At 37.5% G+C, this 25861-nt stretch overlaps 2 protein-coding genes across 6 annotated transcripts in view; one reads left to right on the forward strand and one right to left on the reverse strand.

Moving 5' to 3' along the window:
• Window positions 1–25861, reverse strand: part of ODF2L (outer dense fiber of sperm tails 2 like) — a 179621-nt gene that overhangs the window by 64531 nt on the left and 89229 nt on the right. The window contains exon 4 of one of the 3 annotated variants that reach the window (XM_072834353.1): window positions 94–231. The exons of the other annotated variants lie outside the window; for them this stretch is intronic. The gene's annotated coding sequence lies outside the window, so the exon portion shown is untranslated. The remainder of the gene's footprint in view (window positions 1–93; window positions 232–25861) is intronic. 3 annotated transcript variants of the gene reach the window in all.
• Window positions 1–25861, forward strand: part of CLCA2 (chloride channel accessory 2) — a 39494-nt gene that overhangs the window by 11391 nt on the left and 2242 nt on the right. Inside the window, exons 6-14 of one of the 3 annotated variants that reach the window (XM_072834348.1) lie at window positions 184–411; window positions 4314–4544; window positions 5359–5536; window positions 6971–7077; window positions 9222–9446; window positions 11830–12100; window positions 14982–15152; window positions 18423–18656; window positions 20014–23206. In XM_072834348.1, coding sequence (XP_072690449.1) covers window positions 184–411; window positions 4314–4544; window positions 5359–5536; window positions 6971–7077; window positions 9222–9446; window positions 11830–12100; window positions 14982–15152; window positions 18423–18656; window positions 20014–20018 — 1650 coding nt within the window. In that variant the 3' untranslated portion in view covers window positions 20019–23206. Of the gene's footprint in view, window positions 1–183; window positions 412–4313; window positions 4545–5358; window positions 5537–6970; window positions 7078–9221; window positions 9447–11829; window positions 12101–14981; window positions 15153–18422; window positions 18657–20013; window positions 23207–25861 lie in introns of those variants that run through there. The other 2 variants (XM_072834346.1, XM_072834347.1) reach the window with 2 other exon arrangements.

A 25861-nucleotide genomic window follows, 5' to 3' on the forward strand; every position in this document is an offset into this window, starting at 1 on the left:
AAAGGGTGCGAAGGTATATTTGTAAACTCAATATCATTCTTGAAGTAATAAAGGGCTGCTATAGCACTTCTGTTATCTCATGTTTCAACTCACCTTTCCTTTTACCTTTAGCTGCTTGAGAAGAAGTATGTCTAATATGGGAGGAGTGTCTTTATTCTCTGATAGGCATTGTTCTTTTTCTAGGTGGTTGAATTCTGTAATGCACGTACGCACAACCAAGAAGCTCCAAACCTACAGAACCAAATGTGCAGCCTCAGAAGTGCATGGGATGTAATCACAGACTCTGCTGACTTTAATCATAGCTTTCCCATGAATGGGACTCAACTTCCACCGCCTCCCGTGTTCTCTCTTATTCAGCCTGGTGACAAAGTGGTCTGTTTAGTCCTGGATGTGTCCAGTAAGATGGCAGAGGTAATATTTTGCACCAAAGTGGCTGTAAACCATTCATTTTTTTCTATCAGTTTTCGATTCTTTTCATTTTCTAGCAGGTAAGGGCAAAGAAGGAGAGGCCAAGGTTTGGAACTGTTATGTATTTTGTCTTTTCTTGGGGACAAGAGGAACAAACTTAGGATGTAGGCCAGAAATTGAGATAAGGCAGATAAATGAAACCCACAGATAATCCCTAACCCTGATTTTTTGCTACTAATTGCAACTTTTTTTCCAACCAAGACCCTTTCCCAAAACTCTGATGTGTAAGAGAATCTCTTGTCTGGCTATATTTCACTCACTGGTAAGCTTGCTGAGGTAAGAGACATTGGGTTTGCAAGAGAGTGTGATTATCCATTGTGTGTATATTTTCCATGTCACAATGGATAGAAAACCATACTTCAGTCATTCAAGAAGCTTGCAGCCTTCCAGAAATCCACTCCTGAAAACCCCAGAACTCTCAGTTAGTGGTTAAAGTCTTAGTCTCTGGAACCAAGCATATGTGCTTTAAAACCTGGCTTCTTATTTACTGTTATATAATCAGGAGCAAAATAACCTTCCCAAACTGTTTTCTCATTTGTAAAATAGGGATTATAATACCTACTTTTAGTGTTGTGACAGAAGCAGCTTATACTAGCTCATTAGAGTCGATTGTTAAATTTTTAGAAAATTTGCAAGCCAGTAGTTAAATATAGCCATTATTAAAAATTAAACTATGTAGATTTAGAATTAAATACAGTATATTAAAACAAACATAATAAATGCTTAAAACTCATCACTTCCTGATTATTTTCCTACTTTTTTTTTTTTTAATCATTATCTATGAGCAGAATCCGTAAACAATAGTTCATGAGCCAATTTGGCTCACCACCTATTTTTGCATAGCCCACAAGCAAAAATAGATTACTTTTTAAATGGATTAGAAAAAAAATCAAGAGAATGATAATATTTCATGACATGTGAAAATTATATGAAATTCAAATTTCAGTGTCCATCAATAAAGCTGTATTGGAACACAGCAATGCTCATTTATTGTATCTATGGCCACTTTAGTGCTAAAACAACAGAGTTGAGTAATTGCAACAGAGAACATATGCCTAAAATACTTGACTAAAATACTTGACTTTCTGGCCCTTTTCTGAAAATGACTGCTGATCTCCGATCTATGCTTTTAAGATGGTTTCTGGCCTACTGTATCTGTCTGGGTCTACTACTACATATTTCTTACCCAACTCTGCTTTCAGTGATGTCAAATTGACAACTTGAAATTAGCCATGGTGGGAGTATGTACCCCACAGAAATTATGAAATCAAGGTCTCTCTCTCTCTTTCTGCCAGAAAGCCAGTTTAAAAAAACATTTACCATCATACCATCATCTACTTCATAAAGTTGTCAAAGGGGAATAAATGAGAAAATGAATATGAAGCTTTTGGTTCCTAAGTGGTAGTTATTATTTTATTATAGTACTTGTCCTAAGGAAGAGTTTATCCTCTTGTATTCTCTGGATCACTAGTTGTAGAAAATTTGTCTTTTTTGGCTTGTCTCTGAAACGTTAGAAGCACCACTCATACATTCAACATCTAAATAATTTTGTAATCTTGCCTACCTGCAGCTAACTAGGGCATGATCTTCTAAAATATGGTCTCCAGATGATTTATATTGGCTAGCTGCCTCTATTGAAGAAGAATAGACAGAGTGAAAGTGATAGTTGGATTTGAGAGAAGCTCTAAGGGATGTGGAAGAGAAATATGCCTAAAGTAACACACTCATAGCAAAGCAAATTTCCTTCCCTTTTCCTGCCAATACTGTCCTTGAAATGTCATGGTCATTCGTTCATTAGGCGCCTGTACTGTGCTGGCTTGCAGGATGCAGAAATGATAGGACATAGTCTCTGCTTCAAAATGCTCACAACTTGGGGTCCCTGCAGGGTGGCTCAGTTGGTTAAGTGTCTGACTCTCGATTTTGGCTCAGGTCATGATCTCGGGGTCATGAGATGGAGACCCAGACAGGGTCCAAGCTCAGTGAGGAGTCTGCTTAAGAGTCTTTCCCTCTGCTCCTCCCTCCCAACTCTCTCTTTCAAATGAATAAATAAGTCTATATGAAATGCTCACATACATGCACATGTGAATAAATACAATATAATGTGACAAGGCTTCAAAGAGGTGTGAGTTGCTTTGGGAACATTGATGAGGAAGCATCTAGTGCCATAAAAGAAAGTGACTGAGGAGGACTTCATTGAGAGGATGAACTTGGAGTTGAATCTTGAAGGATGAGAAGGTACTTGCTAGGTTGAGGGAGAAGAAGGGAAGAATTCCAGGGAAAGGAAGAATTTGTGCAGTGGCTGACAGGCAAAATTAGAAAAATCTGTGGGGAGTACATCTGTTGGTATGGCTACAACTAATATTGGGTGTGTCTAAGAAAATGGCGGATAAGATGCAGAGATGATATGAATCTGAGAGAAACTTAAGACTTTGAGTTGGTAGGACCTGTTCGAGGATATGGGGGCTTGTAACAGATGGGTAATGAAAGACAGCTCCACGCTTTTGGCTTAACTGGTTGGGAATGGAGATCATGATTAAGAATGGTGAATTAAAATTTTAAAACTTAAAAAAAATTAATTAGCTAATTTTAAAAAAGAATGATGACTTGATGACATGATGTTAGCAATAGCTGCTAATTACTGGGTGCTGACTATATACCCATTTTGCAGATGAGAAAACTGAAGCTAAAAAAGATAAGTGATTTCTCTATGGTCACATAATTAGCAAACTTTGAAGGCAGGATTCAAAGTCCTTGCTTCATCCACTGTACCAACTTTCTCCCCAATATTGCAAGAGAAACAATATTTGGGAAGGGAGGCAATGAATTCAAAGTGTGTTGAGTCTGAGATACCTGTGGGACGTTAAATTGGTAATGTTTCCTAAGCAATGTGAAATGTAGGTCCAGATATTAAGGGAGCTGTCTGGGTTGGAGATAGAGACTACAGTCATTGCTGAAGAGGTGGTCATAGAAGCTCAGTTTGCTGCTCCCATAGCCTTCAAAACAAGTGATCCTAGTGAACATCAGTACCATCACCTGTCCAAACCTGGTCACTAATTCTAATTTATCATTGGTTAATGCTTCAGAGTATAACTGTACTGTCATTTATGTCTCTCAGTTGAAACTCATAGTGATTCTATTTAAATAAGTAAGAAGGGATCCCTGGGTGGCGCAGCGGTTTGGCGCCTGCCTTTGGCCCAGGGTGCGATCCTGGAGACCCGGGATTGAATCCCACATCAGGCTCCCGGTGCATGGAGCCTGCTTCTCCCTCTGCCTGTGTCTCTGCATCTCTCCCTCTCTGTGACTATCATAAATAAATAAAAACTTTAAAAAAAATAAATAAGTAAGAAAAATATTATTATCCTCACTTTACAGATGAAGTGCCCAGGCTAAGATGACCATGGTAACAGAGGATAGTGCCTGTATACATACCCCTAACTACTACTTTTCTCTACTATCAGGTCTTTTTGTGGTGTTTCCTCTTACCCAGACTGGATTTTAAAAGAAACAGCTACAAATCTAATTTTAACTGGTTTCATAGAACTTGAATTCTGAGTTGGAGAGAAACAGTGTGAATAGGTATCCTTGGAGAGTGGTAAATATGAACAGCTTCTTGGAGGCACGGTTCTAAACCCCCTCTTTGAAAAGCACTTATTTTTTTTACAATTAATGAAATGAGGATCCAGCATTGTGTCACTCTTTACAGCTCAAAAAGTTACAATCTGACATTGCTAATGATTTGCAGAAATATTTGCTGATTGAGTTGCTTAGTCATACTTTTGTCTACCAAACAAATGTAATTCTTTTTCTTTTTCTCTCTTTTTTTTTTTTTCCTTTTTGGGACATAGGCTAACAGACTCCTTCGACTGCAACAAGCAGTAGAATTTTACTTGATGCAAATTGTTGAAATTCATACCTTTGTGGGCATCGTCAGTTTCAACAGCAAAGGGGAGATCAGAGCCCAACTACACCAAATTAACAGTGATGATGATCGAAAGCTATTGGTTTCACACCTGCCTATGACTGTGTCAGCAGAAGCAGAAACCAGCGTTTGCTCAGGGCTTAAGAAGGGATTTGAGGTACAGTAGGGCACCCAACCTTCAAATCACCCTCACTTTCCTTTTCTTCATTTTGTATCTGAGGTTCCTTCTGATTTGGGGCAATCTGTTATACTGTGGTCATAACAGCTTTCAACTATAATGATGTTGATCCGTAATGATGGATTAGTTTTAAGGTCAGGAATCATATCTTATTTACCATTAAACCCCATGTGCCTAGCAAAGTACCTGTCACATAATAATTGTTCAATGAATGCTTGTTGAAGGAATGAATTAATAAATAAATAAACAGCCAAGGATGGAGGACTTTAGTGCCATCTAGATGATTTCTAACACTGTTCCTATTCATTCTGGGACTGTCCCAACTATAGCCATTTTTACACTTGGGTTTCCAGTCAAAATCAACATGTCTGCCTTCTGTATATAATCATTCTGGACTTGTCTAATTCTAATGTGTAGCCAAGATTGAGCCAAGAGCCAAGGCGTCTTATTGGTCATTCACTGGATGTCCGAGGCAGTGATAACACATAAGAATGTGCCGCCATATCCTCTATTATGGACCCTATTCTAAGTCAGGGTCATATTGTGATGATTCAAACAGGAAGAGTACCTCTCTACAAGCAAACCAGCAATGGCATGTAGAGTGATGCTATCAAGTCCTGTGATGAAGTGAATTGAGGCCAGAATGGAGATGGGCATAGAGGGCAGTGAGCCACAGAGGATCTGAAAGAGGCATATGCCTCATGGGTGGGGATTCTGGAATGAGTGAATTCTTCTGTTCAGTCAGACAATCTGAATTACATTTCCTTCCAAATGACTGATACTATATGTTCAGGTGGTTGAAAAGCTGAATGGAAAAGCCTATGGCTCTGTGATGATATTAGTGACCAGTGGAGATGATGAGCATATTGACAATTGCTTACTCACCGCACTCAGCAGTGGTTCAACCATTCATTCCATTGCCATGGGCTCATCTGTGGTTGAAAATCTGGAGGAATTATCACGTCGTACAGGTAAACATATTTCTAAAAACTTATATTTTAGAGCATTTCCTTAAACTTGAATATTCAAAGCACAAACATGAAGCTCAGATTATGTCAACAGAATGTGTGGCTTAAGTGAAAAAAAATAGAAATAGTTATCTTAAGGAAAACAACATAAAAATTAAATTATGCCAAAATTTTGCAGACTTTGCTTTTAATTTTTAATTTTTTCAGAGAGGGAGAAAGAGATAGGGGGTGGGGCAGGGGGCAGAGGGAGAAGGAGAGAGAAAATCCCAAGTAGACTCCATGCCTAGTGGAGCCTGACACAGGACTTGATCTCAAAACTTCAAGATCATGACCTCAGCCAAAATCAAGACTTGGCTGCCCAACCAACTGAGCCACCAATGTGCCCCCAAATTTTGCTGACTTTTTTAAAAATATTTTATTTATTTGAGATAAGAGAGTGTGCGTGCGAGAGAGCACAATCGGTGGAGAGAGAAAGAGAGAAGCAGGCTGCCCATCAAGCAGGGAGCCCAACTTGGGGCTCAATCCCAGGACCCGGGATCATGATTTGAGCCAAAGGCAGCCGCTCTACTGACTGAGCCACAGAGACGCCTCCAAAACTTTGCTGACTTTTAAACATTTTCCTTAGAAGATGCCAATTATATACATCGAATGAAAATATAATTTCATAATTTCTTTGTTAAATCAGTCTGAGCATGTATAACAGAAGGCTAAAAATATGTTTACTATATGATAAAGACACATACCATATTGTAAGACACATACCTTTCTTTATTCCATATGAGGCATAGAATAATTTTATCTTATATTCCTTATAGTCAATAAAAATGAATATTGCTGACTTTAAAACTGAAAGTTAGGTTTTATGGAATTATCTTTGAAAACAATGTTTTCAGAATATGAATGTAAATGTAAATATATAGCAATGTAGACAGGTAGCAATTACCCTAGACTATCTAGGAATTACCTTAATTACAAGACTATTCAATAAATATTCATAGAGTTTTTATCCTGTGCCAGGGAGAGGTTTATTTTTTTTTAAGATTTTATTTATTTATTCATGAGAGACAGAGAGAGAGAGAGAGAGAGAGAGAGGCACAGACACGGGCAGAAGCAGGCTCCATGCAGGGAGACTGACATGGGACTCAATCCCAGGTCTCCAGGATCACACCCTGGGCTGAAGGTGGTGCTAAACCGCTGAGCCACCTGGGCTGCCCCAGAGAAAGGTTTAGACCTTGACGTTACAGCTGTGAACAAAACAGATAAAACCACTCATCTCTGCTGCTTATCACATGGCTGGTAGGATGCAAAGCAGGTCAAGCATAACTCCTTCCCCCAAATTAACCCTCTTACACAAGAAAGGTTGTTGGATAAGACCTAACCTGTTATTTTTTGTTTTATTTTATACATTTTAATAGTTAACATAATCATGTATTTCAGGAGGTTTAAAGTTCTTTGTTCCAGATGAATCAAACTCCAACAGCATGATTGATGCTTTCAGTAGAATTTCCTCTGGAACTGGAGACATTTTTCAACAATGTATTCAGGTCAGGATTCCCTCAATATCATACTAACGGGTGGGGTTGGGTTTGGGGTGGGTGGGGGGTACAGAGAGAAGGAATCAAGAAAAATAGATGAATTGTGCTAACTGCCTCATTAACCTTATTTGACTATGTAATAATTCTTGCACAGAAGGCTTTTAATGAGCTTCTTGGTCTCACCAAAGCCTGGATTCACTTTTACCTAATGTCTATTCTTCACCACCTTAGGAATAATTTCCTGTAATTGCCACCTTTACCTTTAAAGGTCTGTAAGCAGAATTTGCTCCTTCCTAGTGGCTAAAATAGGTGTGGGGGTGGGGTGGAGGCAACGCCAAGGAGGAAAATAAGAAACTGTGTCTTTAGTTTGAGTTCTATAATAACTTTCTATCAGTCATAATCCATTTTACTTTTTTTGGCTTCTTAAAAAACTTCTTCAAAGCTCCCCCTTCATATTAAAAGTATCAACTATTTCACTAAATTCTAAAAATTTTTAAGTACTCTTTCAACTACTGCAATTGACTTTGTTCAAAAAGGGCTTCCTCTACTCAAGCCATTTTCAAAAGGGCCAAATTTTTTCTAAGTAGTTTAAAGATATTTTGAACATAACTAAGAGTCTGGACAAAATTTCATCTGCTGTTTCCTCACAGATGGTAAGTGAAACTGCCAAGTTAATGACTTGTTGTGAACAATGAAATCAGTTAAATTATTCTTAGGAAATATTTAACATCAAGATTATATGTACACAGTAAGGCAATAACCACATTTCCATCTTAGAAGTAAAAAAAGGTGAATCATAAATGAGAACATACATTATCATTAAATTACAATTGTTTGTTCCTAATAATCTTTCTATCACATGATTTCTTCTTTAACAATATGAAATAAAAACAAACATTTTAAAGTTTTTAGAAATTTAACAAAAGTTTTTAAAAATCATATGGCTCAATCAAATTAGCCTCATGTTCCCAAACTTGGCCTCCTCTCCCCCAGTTGTATGTCATTAGCCCCACTAGACCATGGACAGAAACTACATCTAATTCCCCTTCAACAGATCTGGCCCAACACATAATGTGCCCCACTAGTCAGCAGTCCACAAATGCTTATAAAACGAATTTGAATAAATAATCCACAGTGTTTTTGCTGTCATCTACCAAAAATTTTATATGCTTTCCAAGTTTGAGCAATATTACAGAGTGTTACACAGTGTGTTTATTTAATAAATAAAAATTTTCAAAGTTATTTATTGACTTGTGTCTGTTTTGAATACACAGTGATTAAATAAATGTAGGGGCTCTGGTGTCAGCCTGCCTGGGCTCTATCCCAGTTTCAGCTCCTTGCCATGTGACATTGGACAAATGACTTCGTTAAGCCACGGTCTTCTCATCCGTGAATGTGGATAACAACAGTACTCACCTCAGAGGGTTTTCATAGGATTAGTGAGATACCATATGTAAAGCATTTTTAACACTGTACTGTCATCTGTTTGCATTCTGTATGTATTGTATGCACACACACATGCGCACGTGGCTTATTGTGAATGGCTAAATAATTATTTTAATGTACTCAAGCCCCCTGAAACTCAGTGTTTTGTTTATTATTAAAATATATAAAAAGGTAGGGGCACCCGGGTGACTCAGTCATTTGAGAGTTGACTCTTGATCTCAGCTCAGGTCTTGATCTCAGATTTGTGAGGTCAAGCCTCACACTGGACTCTATGCTGGGAGTGGAGCCTACTTGAAAAAAAAAATACATACAAGTATCTGGAGAGATAACATAAATCAAACCACTTAAGCACATTCACGAACAAAAATTTTTTTTTTAAGTTTGATATTATAATTGCTGATCTGAGGCTAATGTTGATTTGGATGAGAATTAGTATGAGAACAGTTAAAATTTCTCTATAAAAAATAATGAAGTGATACTTGTATTAACCATACTAGAATATTTTATATCTTCTGTAGTCCTATAATATAGAATATTTCACTTTGGTGAGGTATTTTTATAAAAAGTGATTTATATGAATATAGTTCATGTCAGAATTAAATTATTTTTTTGCCAATTTTATTTTTATTTGTCCAGAAGTAAAGGAAAAGATGGATGTTTATGTCTACCCTAGAAACTTTCACATATATGTGTGTTTTCTTGAACAGCTTGAAAGTACAGGTGAAAATGTTAAACCTCACCATCAATTGAAAAACACGGTGACCATGGATGACAGTGTGGGCAATGACACAACCTTTCTAGTCACATGGCAGATCAGTGGTCCCCCTGAGATTCTGTTATTTGATCCTAATGGAAGAAAATACTACACAAATAATTTTATCACCAATCCAGCTTTGCAGATTGCTCGCCTCTACATTCCAGGAACTGCTGAGGTAGGTGTTGTGAGCCTGTTCATAATGACAACCTTTAGTTGATTACATAACTTTCAGTTGAATCACATAATTAAATGCACTGTATAATGAAATTCTATTCTGATACATCAAAATTTTACTTCAAATTTATACAAAAGCATTTTGAGACTGTTAAAAATTTAAGAGAAACAACTAAGGTATATTCAAAACTTTAAATAATGGATACCAAGGTCTTCTCTCTTCAACAGTGGAAATTAGTATGTATGCAGTACAAATAATTTCTTCTTGCTTACTTTCTTTGCAAAATTCACACATAGTTATTTATACGCTTGGGGGAAAAACTCTACCTAGAATTTATAATACGAATATATGCAATACATGTTTTTGAGTATGTGCTATATTCTAGGTTTTGTTCTAGGTGCTTTATATTAAAATACCATGGTAGGAATATGAACAGGGTACTCAGAGCATACAGGAGGGATGCACAGACTTCGGGGGAAGGTGAATGCTTCCTGAAAGTAAAAACATCAAAATAGAAATATGGAGGATAAAGAGGCCAGAGGTGTCAATGATATTCTGGGCGGAGGAAAAAAAATAGAATATAGCTTTTCATAGAACTACAAGGAGGTCAATATGGATGAATTACACAGCAGCATGTGAGGTGGGAGATTTAGGGGAAGGAAAGAGAGAAAGTGATGAGGCTAGACACAAATAGGAGCCATGTCAGGAAGGGCTCTGTATGTCCATAAAGGCAAAAAAGAGCTTGAATCCTAAAGGGAAAGGGAACCACTAGTGGTTCCAAGCAGGGTGGTGAATTGCTTGAGTGCGTCCTTCTACTCTGGTGATTCTGCTGAAGCACAAATCTGATCAAACTTGTCTTCTATTCAAAACTCATTGGTGGTCTCAGGATAAAATCCATGTGGTTACTGTTACATATCAGGCTGTTTATGTTAGGGCTTTTGCCCAAGCTTTTTTCTTGACCCTCTTCCCAAACACCCTCTGCTTTGCTCCTCCTAACTTTTCTCTCAACTCATCATGTTCTTTTCACATCATGTTCTTTGCACAGGAGCCAAGAACACTTTACCTACTTTTTTCTGCCTTTGCCTGACCTCTTAGCCTGCACTAGGTGCCTAGAACAGAACACATATTACACCCAAAGAGAAGTTTTTGATATGGAGATCTGTATTGTCTTTTACTAATGTTATGATTACAAAAAAAAAAAAAAAGGAAAAATAGATTATCTTGATACTTGAATTATGACTTCACAGGAATATGGCCAAGCACATGAATCCCAATGAAGAAGGTTGGGTAGGGTGTGGTGGCATCTTAACTTTCCACACTGAGTCATGACTTAACTCCTTGGTGCTTTTTCTCTTTTTCTTCCAGCTGTACTGTGTTCCTCCTGTTCTAGAGTTTAATAAGAAGCAACAGCAGGGCAACTGGATGGCCATTAGGCCATCGACTCTTGGTTTCAGCTCAGGTCATGATCTTGCAATTGTGATAGGAGCCCTGTGTCGGGCTCTGTGCTGAATGTGAAGCCTGTATGAGATTCTCTCTCTCTCTCTCTCTCTCTCTCAACCTTTCCCCCCAATTTCTGTGTGCTCTCTTGCTCTCTAAAAAAAAAAGAAGAATAAGAAGCAACAGCAAGGATGGGGATAAAAATAATGTATATAATCTTCTCCAAAGAACAAATTTCTGTTATTTGTAGTTTATGTTTTTTTTTTTTTTCTTTCTGACATTCTTTTGCAGGTTTCCCCCAGGCAGGCTAGACAGGCAAAAGAGAATAGTATTTAGAAATATTTCTATAAATTACTCAACACAGACATTGTAGAATCCTGACTTATTAAAAAAAGAGTATTTCTCTTTTTGGTCTCTTATAATGGACATGGGTTTTATTGCTTGAGATTTCTGGATATTCAGGGTGGGGACATGAAGGGAAGGAAGGATACCACTGCTTTTTATTTCATGTATTCACATAAATCATAATCATCCACTTAATTTGCTATAATTTTCTCAATTATAGAAAAGGAATATAAACGTTGAATTTTTTGGGGGGGGTGAAGCGGCTTAAATTAATATTATAAAATACTTTGAAGCTGGACACTTACTATCTTCAAAAATGTGAATTAAAATATGTCCTCCCCACAAATAAGTTCATGGTATAATTCCCTAAAATGTTACCTAACAGTAAAAGTAAGTCATGCTGTGAAAGCCACATAAATAATAAATTGCTATCCTCTAACCCATATTAGCTTTCCTGAGATTCTTTTGTAGTTACTTTAGAAAATACAACATCAGCAAAACAAGGATTGAAACCCCTCAGAACTTAGACTTATGCTTTAAAATTAAGGGTTGATTTTTTTTTTCTTCACATTTTTCAAAACAAAAAGACTTTGTTTTGCAGCCTGGGCTCTGGACCTACACACTGAACAATACCCATCATTCTCTTCAAGCCTTGAAAATGACAGTGACCTCTCGCGCCTCCAGCTCAGCCATGCTCCCTGCTACTGTAGAAGCCTTTGTGGAAAGAGACAGCACCCGTTTTCCCCATCCTGTGATGATTTATGCAAATGTGAGAAAGGGGATTTATCCCATTCTGAATGCCACTGTTACTGCTACAATTGAGCCAGAGGCTGCAGATCCCATTGTGCTGAAACTTTTTGACAATGGAGCAGGTAACAGGGAATGCCATGCCATTTTTCATGTTCTCAAGAGCTGCTGTTGTGTTAGGATGCTCAATCTTAAGCTTATCTGTAAAGTTCTTTCAATTCAATTTTTTTTCTCATCCAATCTTTTGAGATTCTCAAGTCCTTAGAGAGTCACTGACATACCAAGTAGCTACCAGTCACATCTACACAAAGAAAGAGAATGTAAACTTGGGAAGAGTCTCCTTGAGGTTCTTCAGTGTGGCTGTGGGGCTGTAGAGTGAGCAAAAGTGGAGGAGGAAGGAGCTTAACGCCTAGGTCTTGGCTCTTAGTTGGCCAGTAACACTAGCAACATGATGAGGTCACACAGAAAAGGCTTATGTGTCCTTGTGACATGCCCATATTTCTCTAAGATTCACCAGCTTTATTATTCATTGAAATAATAAGATTGGATAATAAAATAGCAGATGAAAACCCAAGAAGTAAGATGCAGTGGTAGTCTCCTCAACTCAGTTGTCAAAAGAAAATTGGAAATTGAACTTGTGACCCAGGAGATAACCCCAGACTATTCTTTAACCAAGTAGCAGGGTTAATAAGAGGGCAGAGCCAGTGTGTTTACATGTATGATTTGCTCACAAGACAACCAGGCCAGCAAGCCTAGTGGGAAGTGCTCTTTCTGCACCTAGAGTTCAGAGCCTCATCATCATACATCACAGACAGAATAGCATCAGGCCAGGAAATAGCAGCACCTAGACTCAGAATTTCTGACTAACTCTTTTTGACTTAAAAATGGACTCCTCTGCTGTTTTATCTTTCCTATTCCATTCTTTCCCTAAACTAAATTCTCAGAATGGCAATAGACCTCAAAGTCTATGTTGGCAGCCACAGGTGTTTGATCTACTAAAAAACTATACTCTTGCTTCAAAAATAAAATTTTTTTTCAAGAGTCTTAGGTTTGGCAACCCATTAGCATTTTGCTATGGCCATCTTACATGACATTTATGAAACAAAAGTTCTTTTAAAGGATTTTAGTTTAAATCTACCTCAGAGGGACACCAAAGAAGTTCTCTCATTTTGCCTATTGGAATGGATTCAAATGAACTTCTCATGCTCTGATTGCTTATCCATGGTCACACCTTTTAGTTTTTGTATATCATCCAAAAATGCACTTTGCAGAATACTTCTCCTTTGCTTCAGCCTGTGGGCCAGCCTGGAGAATAGATCCTGTTCTCTTAGGAGAGCTCACCTGAGTTAGCTCAATAGCTTTTATGTTTATTCCCTGAAACCATTTCATTTATTTGATGTCTAAATTTATACTCTAGAGGCAACTGGTGGCTCAGTCCATTAAGCATCAGACTCTTGATTGTGGCTCAGGTTGTGATCTCAGGGTCATGAGCTCAAGCCCAGTGTTGGGCTCTGTGCTGGGAGTAGAGCCTGCTTAAGATTCTCTCACTCTAACTCTCCTAATACTAAACATATTAAATAGCCAACACTTATTTTTATAATGGAAGTAGTATTTATCTGCTGACAAATTCATGAACGGTGATAAAATGTACACTTATTAAATGCCTTATAATTTAAAATGTGCTTTCTCATGAACACTCTGAGATAATCCTCACAATAGCCCTGTGAGATAAGTTGTCTCGTTTTAAAGATAAGAACACTGAGGCTCAGAGAGATTGTTTTATAGCTACTGAGTGCTGGATCCAGACCTTACAATCAAGTCTTACGACTCCCAAGCTAGTATTCTTTTCCATTTCTTTCTTACTCAAGGATTAAAAGAGATGGCAATAGTAACTGTGGCATGGAGAGAATTTTCTTCATCATTTCTTAACAAAGATAGACTTGATTAATCAGTAAATCACTAAATACCAAGATTTTATTTCTTTCCAATAGATAAAAAATATCTAGATTTACTATAATAGTAAATTGCTCAGCACTTTTTATTTTAATTCAATATACTTCTACTTTTCTCATGTTAAGGAGCAGCCCTGCCTCTGTAGTGGGAATTTGAGAACATTTTCATGGTGATACAGTGTTTAGAGTCCAAGGGCCAAATAGGTGGTGTGAACTGACTCTAGGATAGGATAAGCCATTTGCCCAGGGTGATAGTGAATGTATCCTGAGCTTGGGTTAAACTATACCTCCCACTGCTACCCTTGATTCTAGGCCTCCCCACTATTCAATCATGGACTTGGTTGGAATTGAACTGCTCTCTAAGGATGAGTGTAAAAGGAAAGAAGTCCAGCACTGGCCAAGCTTTCCAAACGCCTCCTGAAGCAAAGCACAATGGATAGAACCAAAGCCCGTCAAACCCCAAGTCACTAAACCCCTCAGAATCTAGAACAATAGTTTCATGTACCCTCTAATAAGGAAATTAAATAATTTCACACTACTTTATCAACTACAAGTTTTTTTTTTTTTTTTAATCAGGGCTGTTGGACACTTATAAATCCCTTGAAATTGCATGAAATGTATATATGTGTATCTATGTTTATTTCCTGGGAACAGGATAGCTTTTATCTCAAAGGAGTCTATGATAATAAACAAAAAGAATATGCTTGATTTCCACGAAAAACTTGTATTATTTTCAACGATAAGAAGGAGAGCTCTTACCCTATTATTATTTTCAACGATAAGAAGGAGAGCTCTGATTGGTAAATGTTTTATTAGCACTGAAGTATAACTCACTCACCTTCAGAAAATAATTTTTCAGAGGTTAAGGAACCACATGGAGTAGTTAAGGAGCCATTGGATTTTAATATTAAAAGTAGTTATGACCATGACTATATTTGTTAAGATGGGGAGAATGGAGAAGAGCTTATTTCTTATTGATTTAATTAAATATTAGTAAACTGTGATGACAAGTATTGACACTGAGGTGTTGTTTTTTTTTTTTTTATACATGCAGGTGCTGATATTATAAAAAATGATGGAATTTACTCGAGGTATTTTTTCTCCCTTGCTGTAAATGGTAGATATAGCTTTAAAGTGCATGTCAGTCACTCTCCCAGCATAAGCAGCCTAGCCTACTCTATTCCAGGGAGTCGTGCTATGTACATACCAGGTTACATAGCAAACGGTAAGAATCATGAACACCATTATTTGAATAACACCATTTAATGTATATATCTCTGGTGTGTGTGTGTGTGTGTGTGTGTGTGTATTAGAGATAGGAGTAAAAGAAACAGAGATGGAATTTCAAAACTATGCTTAAGTCAATGTATGATTTGTTGCTATCTCTTCGATCCTCAGTGATTCATGGTAGTGAATCAGGAAGCAATAGATAATTCCCCAGATTTTGTATCTTCATTTTAGTCATTATTTTGAGCTCTTTCTTGTGGTTGTTTCATCAGAATTACTAACGGATAGAGATTTATTGAGTTTTTTCTCAGTTATAGCTCCTGTATTTCCTCTAGAGAGGTTTAGGCAAGGAAAAGAGGCGAAAGTTGTTAGCAGTTGAAAGAAGGAATAAATATGAGTTTAGATGTTACAGACAACTGAGTGATTGCTGAAGATGTCCTGTCTTCCTTCAAGAGAAAAACACCAAATAACTAGAAGATACACATATTTTCTTAACACCATTGTTATAGTTCCTGAAGGCAACTGGTGGTTAAAGTACAAAAGACAAACAAAAGTATGCTATAATTATTTTTAACAATCTCAAAAACATTTCTAAATGTTATTTCCAAAACTGCAGAATCTTTATGAACACTTTTCATGAATTTTAGCAGCTACAACTGATCATTTGGACTATTTCATGACATGACTATATTTTTGGTCTTTATGCACTTTTAAGTAGAAAATAATCAAGATGTTCCAATGAATTTGCATCTCCTGATCATTTCAGTGTTGCCTAAAACATAATTTACTCTCCTGTGTATTTACTTTGGTTTACTTCAAAACCAGTATAAATCAAATTGCAAGGTAACATGGTTTTATGGCATAGATAGGATTTCCCATCTAGCTCTAATATTTTACTTATAAATAAATATTCCTTCTTTCGTTTATACATCAAACATTTTTGAAGGCTTACTAGGTGACAGGCTTAGTCCTAGAAACTTGGGATAGCAGGTAGAAAAACACTTGATTCCTACTGAGGAGCTCGAAGTCTAGTCGACTATCTAGTCTAGTACCTTTTTAAAATCCAGGAGTTTAAAGTTTACACATACCGGCCTCTAGCATACAGTGAGATTAGAAAAGTAATATTCAATTGTGCTTTTCCTGAGTATTTTGTAGAGGCTCTTAGCAGCACAGAAAGGAAAAGGTAGGTTTTCCTAGGCATGCCTACTCAGTATAACATTCACTTTAGCAGCTCACTTTTTGATGACCAACTTGAGCTCATATTTCATTAAAAAACTGGAGCTGCTCTATTTTAATACCACCAAATCTCCAGACACAGCAGTGTACGCATCCTTCTCCTCACCAAAAGCCAGCATCTGGATCTGCTCTGGATCCCATCCATAGGGCTTGAGAGCTCACCCTTGCATGATCCCACTCTACTGACCCCTCTGAGCAGCATTCAAGTGTGATTTACCATCCCATATTTTAAAAAATTCTATTGTTGGTCACCCTTCAGATACTGTCCACCTCCCTGCCATCTACTTCCTTGACATTAATCTAAACCTGCTGACTGAACTTTCTCACCTCCAGTTTACAACACTGTGCACCACAGTCTGACTTCCACCCAAATGCCTCCACTGGAGTGACTCCAGTTCTAGTCACCAATGAACATTCTGCTGTTAAATCCAAAGAACATATTTCCATCCTTGTTTTATCTGACCTCAGCAGTGTCTGACACAGCTGATTGATTTCTCCTTTGTCATTTCCTGGCTTCTAGGATTACCTCTTATGCTCTGGAATTTTTTTTGTGAGGCTCCTTTTCTGGCTCTTCCTTTTCTAACAAGCCTCTAAGTGCTGACAATCCTCAGAGATCATGCCTAACCTTCTTACCCTATCATCTGGAGCCACACTGCCTGGGTTTGGAATCTCATTCTTCAATCTACTACTAGTTGTGTGACTTTGGGCAAGTTACTTAGCTTCTGTTTGCCTCAGTTTCATCATCTTGAAAATAGGAGGGGGGGGAGGGGAGTAATAATTGTACCCTCCTGTAGCATTGCTAGGAAAATTAAATACTCAATACATATAAGGTAGGTAAATGAGTTCCTGGCACATAGTGAACCAGGCACCCAATCAATGCTATTTATTATTATAGTTGAGATTGTTATTAGGTAACCTCATTAATCCATACGGTTTTAATAACATCTATATGCCTATAACTTCCCAATTCATAAGTTTAAAATTATTAGATCTAGATAAAAACATTTTTTGAGCTTGAAATCCATATCTAACTGGCTCCTTGTCACCTTCAATTAGATGTTTTAAAGGAATCACAAACCTTGTAACTTACATTTTTAGTCTCCTTCCCATTAAACTGCTTCTCCTCCCACGTTGCTCATTTTAGAAACCTGGGAGCTGCTTCTTTTTCTTTTCTACCAACTTTATCTCCTTCACCATTCCATATTAAAATCCATCACCAGCTTTTATTGATTTTATCTCTGAATCACATCTCAAACTGCCTACTTATGCCCTCCTCCCCACTGCTGTCACCCAGCCCAACCTGCCACATTCCCTGTCTGTGGCAGTGGCTGTCTTAATGGCCCCCTGCTTGCTGCACTAGAACTCATTCTCTAACGAGAGCAGCCACAGTGACCTGTTAGGAAATAAATGTGATCATGTCACTGCCCTGCTTCCCCACAGCGTGAAAGATTAAACTCTAAAGCCATTACAATGGCCCTCAAGGCCCTCTATGAGCTTCTCTCTCCTGTCTTATCTCAAACTGTTCTCCTCCTTGCTTTAATTAAATTTTTCTAATTTGCAAGGCTCTTTAGTACCTCAGAGTTTTTACACAACCTGTTCCCTCTGCCTGGGATATTACTACCTCCACTCTGCCTGGCTGTCTCCTAGTCACCCTTTAGGATACCTTTAAATGTTACTTCCTCGATACCACTAAAAATTATGAACCTGTATTATTTTTCTTCACAGCACCCTGCCTTTTTTTACTTATGTTTATCACAACTTATAAATATAGTTTTTTTAGTATGATTATAAATTCCATGATGGATACTCTTTTGTCTATGATTACTGGCTCAGCATATGCTCTCAAAATACTTATTTAGTGAAAGAATGGACAAATGAATGGATGAATGAATGAATGATAGAATAAACAAACTCAGCTTTCTAAAGATGTAGTAAAGCAAAGAAGGTTTTAAAACATCTTTCCATAATCTCTCAAACAAGCTATTTAGGAGATTGTAACTTGTTGTTTTGGCTGTTCTCTTCTTGGTCACAGGCAACATTCAAATGAATGCTCCAAGAAAATCAGCGGGCAGGAGTGAGGAGGAGCAAAAGTGGGGCATTAGCCGAGTCAGTTCAGGAGGCTCCTTTTCAGTGCTAGGAGTTCCAGCTGGCCCCCATCCTGATGTGTTCCCACCATGCAAAATTACTGACCTACAAGCCGTCAAAGTAGAAGATGAGGTGACTTTATCTTGGACAGCACCTGGAGAAGACTATGATCAGGGCCAGGGTAGGTTTCTTGGTTTCCACTACCTGTTCTTCTACAAGGTAGCATTTCTAATAAATAAGTCAGGGGTTAGTTGGGTAAAAATAGCTTTAGGGGCTTAGAGTTGACAAAGCTGCAGAGGGTTATGAAAAGCTTTGAGTTGTTGATAGGGCTTTATAATCTGGAGTCTAGGAATGGGAGCTTGTGAGCTCCCCTAGAATTGAGAAGGCCCTGGTAAGCGAACCGACACTGATCATCTAGAAATCTTGATTGGAAACTTAAATACCATATGTAAGAGTGCTCTAGTCAACAGAAATGGGTTCTGCATTACAGAGCATGGACTTCCAAATACTGGAGGCATTTAGTTTTGTGAAGATTAGATGGTGGATAGTGAACTCAAAGATTTATAAGTCAGGGTAAGAAGAATAATTCCTATGACTCATGCAAAACTTGGTGCACTTTCCACCCCCATTTCTGGCCATCACTTTTGTTAGGGAGACTAGAACCAGTTCCATTACTTGGGCTTTCTTACCCTTGTTTGGATGGACATTAATAAAGTTCTTTCTTAACATTCCCTTTTTTAAGGCCTACACTAGGCTTCAGGCTTCCAGCATCATTTCTTGATCCCTGTAGCAATTCAACAAAATAACTTTCCTCAAAGAATAACTTTTCTAACATCTTTGCCATCACCAAAACATGGTTATCATCGACTATACATTCAGTAGCTTATTTCCTGTTGCCTCTGATTGAGATTCCTGTAGGAACCAACCTTCTCTGTTGAAAGTTTATTCTGTCAATATCAGTCAATAACAGTGACCACCTTGGGCCTTTGCCAGTCTTGCTTCCAGCTTAGGTCAACGTTATTTGGCTTATAATTCTCTAGTTATTATATTCACCAGAAAGCACCTCAATAACAAATAATTCTGTGCTGCTGTGGAACATCAGTTTATAGCTTTGTCTTCCAGTTCTTTTATCAAAATCTATCTCTTCCTGTCAGAGGAGAAGGAAGTGAAATACTTTACACTCTGAATTAACAGTTTCCCTAATATAAAGATTGGAGATGTGCAATGATTGAAACTCTGGGATGGATATGTCTTTTGAATAAAGGAAAAAGCTGTAACTTACATGCCAGGAAAATATTGTTTCCATTCTGGCTTTAAGTCCTGCTTTTTGATCTTTGGCAAGTTGTTTAACCTCTATTGACCTCAGTTTCCTTATATGAAAAATAGAACTACAGATATTTATTTCATAAGGTATTGTAAAGAGGAAATGAAATGACACATATAAAATCAGAAAGGGGAGAGAAAGTGTGCCAAGTTTCCTGGGCTGCTAGTTTGTGTTGCTACTGCCTTCTCTAGCTTTTTTTTTTTTTTTTATCTAGAATAAGGAGCCATTATCTTTCCCATCTTTATTTAAAGGTAAGAGTGGTGCCACCTAGTGGTACCTAGTGAGAACCTAGTGTTCTCACTCTCCTCACTGCCTCAGAAACACCTAGTATTCTGAAAGAGACTAGTAAATGCAAGCTCTGGCTCCCATTACTACTAGAAATTGTTCCTTTCAAGAGCCATAAGATTTCAAGCACACTGCTGAATTAAAAGAGTAAAAAGAAAGTGTGCAGTGTTAATGGTTATTAATGGTTTGAGAAGAAGAAATACAACCATATGGGACTTTAGAATTGGTATCACAAAGGGCATTAATCAAGAGAATAAAAAAATCTTCATGCAACTTCACTGAAGAGTGGTATGATTGAAGTGGATCTGATTTGTTATAATGTCAAAACCATAAACCACAAAAGATATGTAGGGGGAATGCCTGTATGTCTATTAAGTTGTTGAAATCACTGTCATAACTGATTTGATGACTCAACAATGGCAAGATTGACCAATTAGTCATGAACAGACCAACTAGCAAATAGGTACCTATTTAATCCAGAAACCTGCTTTCATTGCCTATTTTTCCCACACAAATTATTGTCTAGAAAGGCATCCTCACCTCTATGATCAGAGTTAAAAATAATGGGAAAACATCTCTGGCTATATAATTATAAAATGTCTCTGACTATTCTTAAAAACTTTGTTAGCAATAAATGGATATCTCATATATGCCCAAGCATATCAGTATTTATCCAGGGGGCAGCTCTTTACTATACACAATATCCTAGAAAAGATGGCCAATTAGGTGGAATAAGCAAAACATTATCAGATCATTATTATGTTTGGGAATATTATGGAATTATGGAAATGGGTTACCTCCTTGGATTTTCCTTAGAAGTCTAGGGTAATATAATTTCTCAAACTGAGAACCAAGCATGTTCTGCATCTCCTTTGCATTTATTTTTAGAAATTAGAGTGAAAATATATTTACTAAGCAAGTATTAATGCCCAGCACAGCGCTAAACATTTTATAAACATAATTTAAGACAGTCATTGCACTCCAAGAATTTATAATGGTATACTGAGGGGAAAAAAAGGCATAACATGGTAAAAAATCACAATTTAACACAGTGCCATTTATATGGTTTGGAAGCCACAGAAATGAAAAGACTGTAGAGATCAGTGTGGGTGAGAGCAGAGGAGAGGCCAGGTTCTTACACCAGGGAACCGGGCAGAGCCTTTGGAGTGGAGCCAGGTTACAAAAAGCACCAATCTTGTAACTCCTTCTCTACAGTGACTACCTTCCCTTCATGCCTAACAACCTTTCACTCTGAAGAGTTTTCATCATGTTCATATATAATCGTTGTTAGAATTTGTTATCCTTAAAAATTATTGAAAATGTTCTGCTTCTGAAAAAAGCCATTCGGTGACAGCAGTTGCTCTTCCCACTACCCCTTCCTCTAACCCTCAGTTATACTTCAACCCTGTAAGAATACTTAATGTAGGAGAGAACTAAATTAATCCTTAGGGGATGAACTGGATTTCCAAATGAAGAGAGGAGGTAGCACTGTTGTTGCCTCCAGTGAAAACAGAGCTCCCTGAAAATGGGACCAAGTCTTCAATTTCCTGTCTCCATCCTCAATAGAAACCCAGAGCTTTCCATACTATGAATTTATTGGTAAAGATGCTAATGAAGATGTAAGCTTCAGTAACTGGAAAAGTAGCAGTTATTGGGAAATAAGAAATAAGAGGGAGTATAGCCTACTGGGAGGCTGCATGGCATAGTGTTAAGGTATTGGGCTCTGGAATCAGACACATCACCTTTTACCTGTGTAACCTGAGGAAAGTTAATTTCTTTCAATTTCTGATTATTAATTTACAGAAGCAGATAGTAAGAGTAGCTATCTCAGAGCATTGCTAAGAGAATTGAATGAGGTAAGGTGCAGAGAGGGATTAAAACAGTGTCTGGCCCATATTAAGTGTTCAGTAAATATCAGCATTTGTAACATTTTGGAGACAGACGGGGTTTTAGAGATGTGCTAGTCTGACCCCTTTGTTTCAAATGTAAGGGAATGACCCTGAGAGTTTAAGTGTCTTGCCCAAGGCCACAGAGCTAATTTCATTGGTTAAAATATACTGTGAAAAAAGAGCTAGAGACCAAACCCAGAGCCTTACACCTAAGAGGTCAAAGACGCAGAAGCAGCCTGATTTCTCTTTCTCACAGGGAGAGGGGGGCCATAACAAGTACTGTAAATGGAAGGAGCCTCTCCATAAACGCATGAGTTGAGTTTGTTTTGAGTCTTTGAAGTTACATAGCTGTCCTGCACAAAGTTTAACAGATGCTAATAGTAGAATGTAATGGGATTTGGAATTAGAAGAAATGAGTTCATTTCCAGCACTACGACTTTTTTTTTTTTAATTTTTATTTATTTATGATAGTCACACAGAGAGAGAGAGAGAGAGAGAGAGAGAGGCAGAGACACAGGCAGAGGGAGAAGCAGGCTCCATGCACTGGGAGCCCGACGTGGGATTTGATCCCGGGTCTCCAGGATCGCGCCCTGGGCCAAAGGCAGGCACCAAACCGCTGCGCCACCCAGGGATCCCCAGCACTACGACTTCTTAAACTGTTCACCATGGTATCACATTTAACTTCCTGAGTCCCCACCATTTTCTTTTAAAATGAGAGGATCAATTTTACACAGAGAGAGCTGTGGATATGGAAACTGTAAATGCTAAGGCTTTTGAAATATTACTTGTTTCATTATCTAGAGGACTGGGAAAGCACCATGGAGAAGTCTTTCTCCGGAGAGAACAATGGACATAGGAACAATGGTTATGTTCCACTGTGAGTGTTCTGCAGATGGTCAGCCTAGCTTCTCACTCATATCTGTGCCCTTGTATTTGAACCACAGCAGGAAGCAACTCAGCTCAAAGTGGATTCACTTTGAGGGACTTGGCTGATTGATAAACTTGAATATAAAGGCTGTATTTTGTTTTGACAACCTTCTCTAAGGTCAACCTTCTCTATTCTAATTACTCTTCCGGAGTACATATAGTCTATCAAAATTATTATAGATTTGGAAACTGCTCAAAACATAGTCATCAGAATATTTTCATTTTTTTAATTAAAACTTGGACTGTTCTATGGTTTTCATTCCTCAGAATAAAATCCTCTTTTGAAGCTGCTCTGTTCATTGTTGAATCTATTTTTAGCCATTTTATTTATTTATTTATTTATTTATTTATTTATTTATTTAGATTTTATTTATTTATTCATGAAAGACACACACACACACACACACACACACACACACACAGGCAGAGACACAGGCAAAGGGAGAAGCAGGCTTCATGCAGGGAGCCCAGTGTGGGACTGGATTCCTGGACTCCAGGATCATGCCCTGTTCTGAAGGCAGGTGCTAAACCACTGAGTCACCCAGTGATCTCCTTTTTAGCCATTTTAGAGAAGAGTTATGATATTATGAGAGTGGTCTAGTACTATACATGGATTCCCTTTTTGTATCTAGTAATTATTTGTTATTCATAATTTTATTTTTGAATTGATTAATACATTCACATGGGTTGAAAATAAAAACAGCGTAAAAATGTGAATGTAACACTTAAAAATGTATTGAACTATACACTGGATTGTACATGCTAAAAATGGTTAAGATGATAAATTTTATGTTATGTGTAACTTACTCCAATTTTTAAAAATTAAAATATAAGGAAATCAAAACAATAAAATTCCTGCCCTCAGCTTCTTCAAATTTAGCTGTTCTGTAACATGCAATTTCTTAACCTATCAGTCTGCCATGAATTAATGTCATAGCACTTCACATATAATGTGAGAATCTTTCAAAAGTATAACTCCAAGTACCCTCTTCCATATTTTGTGGTTCTGCTGTCGTATATTGTACTGGCTACAGTTTTATAAAGCCTATAATGTATTGTTATAGTTTCTGTTTTAAACAAGCAATTGTCGTTTTGATAAATTTTAAAGAGAAAAAAAATGACCCTTTTTAAGTAACCCATATAGTCACCATTTCTAGTCTTCTTCCTTCCTGTAAGTCTGAATTTTTATCTATCATCATTTCCCTTGTAGCTCAGGTCTTTAGGAGAAATTCTCTCAGGATTCAATTATGTGAAAATGTGTTCATTTCACCTTCAGTTATGAGGTACATTTTCACTAGATACAAAATTCTAGGGCAATAGATTTTCCTTTCAGTACTTTAAATATGTCATTTCATTGTCTTATGGCCCTAATTTTTTTCTGATGAGAAGCCAACTATCATTCTTACTGTTATTTTCCTGAGTATAAAGTGTCTTTCTTCACCTTTGGTTGCTTTAAATTGTTTTTATCTTTGGTGTTTAACAGATTGGCCATGATGTGCCTCAGTGTGGTTTTCCTTATACATGTTCTGTTTGGGGACTGTTGAGTTTCCTGGATCTGTAGAATATTCTTTTTGACCAAATTTGCAATATTTCCAGCTAATATATCTTCAAAAAATTTCTGTTCTATTCTTTTTCTTCTTTTCTTCCTGGATAATGTTGATATGATACAATATGATTATGTTTTATTCTACCCACATACACTAAATGGATATGTCAGTAGATCACAAAGATCAGTGAGATTCTGTTCAATTTTTCTCTTTGTCCTGAGTGCTACAGTTTGATTTTTATGGACTTGTCTTCAAGCTTACTGATTTTTTCTTCTTTTGTGTCCACAGTACTGTTAATCTTCTCAAAGGAATTTTTTCATTGTTTTTTTTTTTCCAATTCTAGAATTTCCATTTTCTTCTTTTTTTAAGTTTCTGTATCTCTCCTCAAGTTTCCCATCTCTTCATTTACTATATCCAATGTGTTCTGTTGACTTTCAACATATTCATCATGGTTATTTTAAAGTCCTGTCTATTAATTTCTTTTTTTTTTTAAGATTTTATTTATTTATTCATGAGAGACAGAGAGAGAGAGAGAGAGAAGGAGAGAGAGAAGGAGGCTCCATGCAGGGAGCCTGACGTGGGACTTGATCCCAGGTCTCCAGGATCACGCCCTGGGCTGAAGGTGGTGCTAAACCACTGGGCCACCAGGGTTACCCCTGTCTATTAATTTCAAATTTCAGTCATTTGTGACTCATTTTATTTCTTGATATTTTTCTTAACTACATATCACATTTTTTACTTCTTTGCATGTTTACGGATGAGCATGTGGTAGTAAATTAGAGACTCTGGAATCTGTTAGATTCTTCTGAAGAGTTTTAAATTTTTTCTTTTCTTTCTTTCAGAAAGAGAAAGAGAGCAAGAGAGAGCAGGTGCATGCAGATGAGTGGGGGAGGGGACTGAGGGAAAGAGGGAAGCAGATTCCCTGTTGACAAGGGAGATGACACAAGACTTGATCTCAGGACCCTGAGATCATGACCTGAGCCAAAGGCCGATAGATGCTCAACTGACTGAGTCAACCAGGAACGCCATGAATTTTGAAATTTTTCTAATACATAGTTTGGTTCACCTTGAATTTGAGGCGGCTTGGTTTTACTTTTGAGTAGGGTTTGTCTATTTCAGTTTTACTTTTAATCCACAATATATCCCTTAATTCTGAAATCCAATCTTTATTCCTAAAGCATGGCTCTTCCAATGTTTTAATGAATATCTCCAGATATTTACCACACTCCTCTAACCTGGCAAGACTCACACTCCAAACTCTATACTTTTGGTGAGCATTAGCATAAAACTCTGCTCTGCTTTTCAGCCTTCTAGCTTTTATTTGTCCCTCTCTGGCTCCCTCAATTTTTAGCCACTCTGGCAATCCCATACTCAGATCAAGAAGGTAGCTGGCTTTCAGTTCCAGCTATTCTAT

The sequence above is a fragment of the Canis lupus genome, chromosome 8 (assembly GCF_048164855.1).
Source record: "Canis lupus baileyi chromosome 8, mCanLup2.hap1, whole genome shotgun sequence".
Lineage (NCBI taxonomy): Eukaryota > Metazoa > Chordata > Mammalia > Carnivora > Canidae > Canis > Canis lupus.